Source organism: Austrofundulus limnaeus, unplaced genomic scaffold, assembly GCF_001266775.1.
Source record: "Austrofundulus limnaeus strain Quisiro unplaced genomic scaffold, Austrofundulus_limnaeus-1.0 Scaffold774, whole genome shotgun sequence".
Taxonomy (NCBI): domain Eukaryota; kingdom Metazoa; phylum Chordata; class Actinopteri; order Cyprinodontiformes; family Rivulidae; genus Austrofundulus; species Austrofundulus limnaeus.
Window position 1 is genome coordinate 33,829 of NW_013953176.1, and position 2,811 is coordinate 36,639.

At 38.1% G+C, this 2,811-nt stretch overlaps 1 protein-coding gene across 2 annotated transcripts in view; it reads left to right on the forward strand.

Moving 5' to 3' along the window:
* The window catches only part of sh3glb2a (SH3-domain GRB2-like endophilin B2a), a 40,420-nt gene that overhangs the window by 11,591 nt on the left and 26,018 nt on the right, over window positions 1-2,811 (forward strand). Inside the window, exons 5-6 of one of the 2 annotated variants that reach the window (XM_014028514.1) lie at window positions 1,529-1,621; window positions 1,733-1,744. In XM_014028514.1, the coding sequence (XP_013883968.1) occupies window positions 1,529-1,621; window positions 1,733-1,744 (105 nt within the window). The remainder of the gene's footprint in view (window positions 1-1,528; window positions 1,622-1,732; window positions 1,745-2,811) is intronic. The other variant, XM_014028515.1, reaches the window with a different exon arrangement.

Sequence of the window (2,811 nt, forward strand, 5' to 3'; positions counted from 1 at the left end):
ATATATAGTTCCATATTATAACAAATAACTTCATTTCTGGACATTTATGGTTTGATTTCTTTGTATGCATGGATCACTTGGGTTGTTACCAACATCTGGTAAAAATTTCATGTCATTAGCACCTCTAGTAATATATTTACTGAGAAAAATGGTGATGTGTTCAATACTTATTTTACCCGCTGTATGTAAGCTCAGCTACAGATCCTCCTGGCCAGAAACAAGACTYCTGCCTGCAGAATATATGGTTTGATGAGTGGAAGGTAGGGTTGAGAAGCAGATGTCCTCTGCTGAGGTTCTCAGGAGTTGAACACACGCTGCTACATCTCCCACGTGACCTGCGTGATTCTTCACCACAGCTTCTCTCCATCAGCTGGTAGATGATGATTGTCAAAAACTAGCTGCATAGCATAAAGATAAAATGTCACACTATGCAAAGCAAGAGCTGAAAAATACTAATACACAGGCTTGTCATGTTGCTGAAATCCTAAAATGGTTCTGAATTCCGGTCCTCGTGACCCACTATGAAGCTTCGGTGTTATGTTAGCTTGATAGCTATTCGTAACTTATAGAAAGAGTGCAACGTAATTTACATGTAACGTTATGACAAAAGGAGCACTTGTGTAGATAAAGTATAGGCAAGGCATGATAGTTAAAAATACATTGTTGATGGTTTGTTCTTACCTGTGACGGCAGCTTAGCTCTGAGCTCTATGTGTTACGGTGTGGCTCATGTCCTGTTTACAAGCATGCGCGCTCCTGACTCTGGGCCCTGCTGTGGGGGAGGAGCTTAGGAAGGGGAGCTGAGAGCAGGGGTGAGGGACTAGAAGGTTGTATCTGTTCAAAAAAWTTTCTAAGTTTTTGGGTTTTCAAGAAACTACATATAGCAGCTTTAAGTCATCAAAAAGAATTGCGCGGTTGGCCGGTAGACTACAGTTCTCTATCATAGGAAAAAATTTATATCGTTTCTACCGTATATTGTTTATATCGCGCATTCCTACACTACACCCATTGTACTRTAATCCTTAGATGGCCTTTTCAATTGATCCTTGTAGCCAAACAGTAAAGAACTGAATATTTGGTTCAGTGACTCACTGGCTACTTTTACATGGACATAAGTAATCAGGTTAAAYGGCATAAACTTTTTCAGCTATGTTGCTAAACTTACATTTAAAAACAAATTATTTGGTCACTGAAAAGTTTCCAAACTCCACCTTCTTCATTTTCTTGTTTAGTTTGCTGACAGCGCAATGAATCCTGGGATATTGTCAGCTGCGTAGAATAGTCAGGTGCAGCCTATGTTTTCAGGGTATTGTGGCCCTTGTTTTTCAGACGTATGAGAAGGAGCCTAAAAAGTGTGCACTACATGGGTACAGCCCATGAACTGAGACAGACTTTGAGTCAAGATTGGGAGACATCATGCAATCTATTAGTAATCAAAACTCATGTTGTGAATGATTCGCAGCTACTACCATATCAAATTCAGGCTCAACATCTTTAAAATTGATTGATTGAGTCATTATGTCGTACAGAAAGAGCGCCGCCTGCTGGAGAATCTGCGGCTGGATCTGGATGCTTGTAAAGCTCGTCTGAAGAAAGCTAAGATGGCCGAGGCTAAAGCTACGGTGAGTCCTTTAGCGCGTCCCTACAGCCTTTCTTTGAAGTAATCTAATAATTAATGTTTGTCTGCTGGCATTAACCATCACTAACTGTCTGTATATCAACAACCTTTGCAGTACGAGGGTGAAGTAAGTATTAAAAACTATTTTACATTATGATCTTCTCTTGGGTTGTKTTTTCAGTCCACCTGACTTAATTCAAATGTTTTGTGATGTGTTGGTGTTCTTAAAGCCAAATACAATAAATAACTATTTTAATAATGTGGACTGAAAAAACCCTCTGCAACCTCAGTTTGACTCTTTAAATAGAGAGTTTGCTTTTAACAGAAGTCATTGACCAAACTGCAACATGCTGGTCTGTGATTGACAACTTATAAAAACTCTGCTAAAGTCTATTTTTGTTTGTCATCTTTTTTCTTTTGTATTTTGTTTAGCAAAATATTTATTTTTCATTTTCTATGACCTTCAGCCATAGAAAAGTATCTTTATCTTCTGACCTTCAGAGAAGCTKAACACCTGAGGTAAACTCGGTGGAAACAAAGCAGCTGCTCAAAACTACTTCTTTTCCCCCCGCATAGGTCTGATTATTCCACTGAATCTGTTGCAGACTGTTGTCTTCCGTAATTTCCCTTTGGGATCAATAAAGTATCATTGATTGATTCATTCATTCATTCAAAATGTAGGATTTTATAGATTTGATTAAAGGATTTGTAAAATATTTTAATCTGCATTTGAGAACTTCATCAAAAACATTTTTGAAATCACACAAAAATATCAAACGTCTGTTAAAAAAGATTTACAGTGTAGCTAAAAGCGTGTAATCTACAGTTTAATCTTGGGCTATTTATATTTTTTTACTGTCCCCTCTAAAAGTATCAGTACAGTGAGGACTACTCCTTTACTTCTGCTCTAGACTGAAAACATTTGGGTCTAAAATCCATCAATCCCTCCTGAATAAACGTTCTACAATTAGACATTCTGTTGTTATTAAAGGAGGGCATTGTGTATTTTACAGGCACATACCTCAGTTCTATACCACAATCGAAGTAACTATGTTTCCTTCAGTTGATATGGAAATGCTGTAAATATCAAAAATAAATTTGACTTTGCATCATTGCCTGTCTAAACCAGGGTTCCTTTAGATCACGTGTCAAACTCAAGGCATCTGGGCCCACGGGTCACTCCCATGCCCCCCC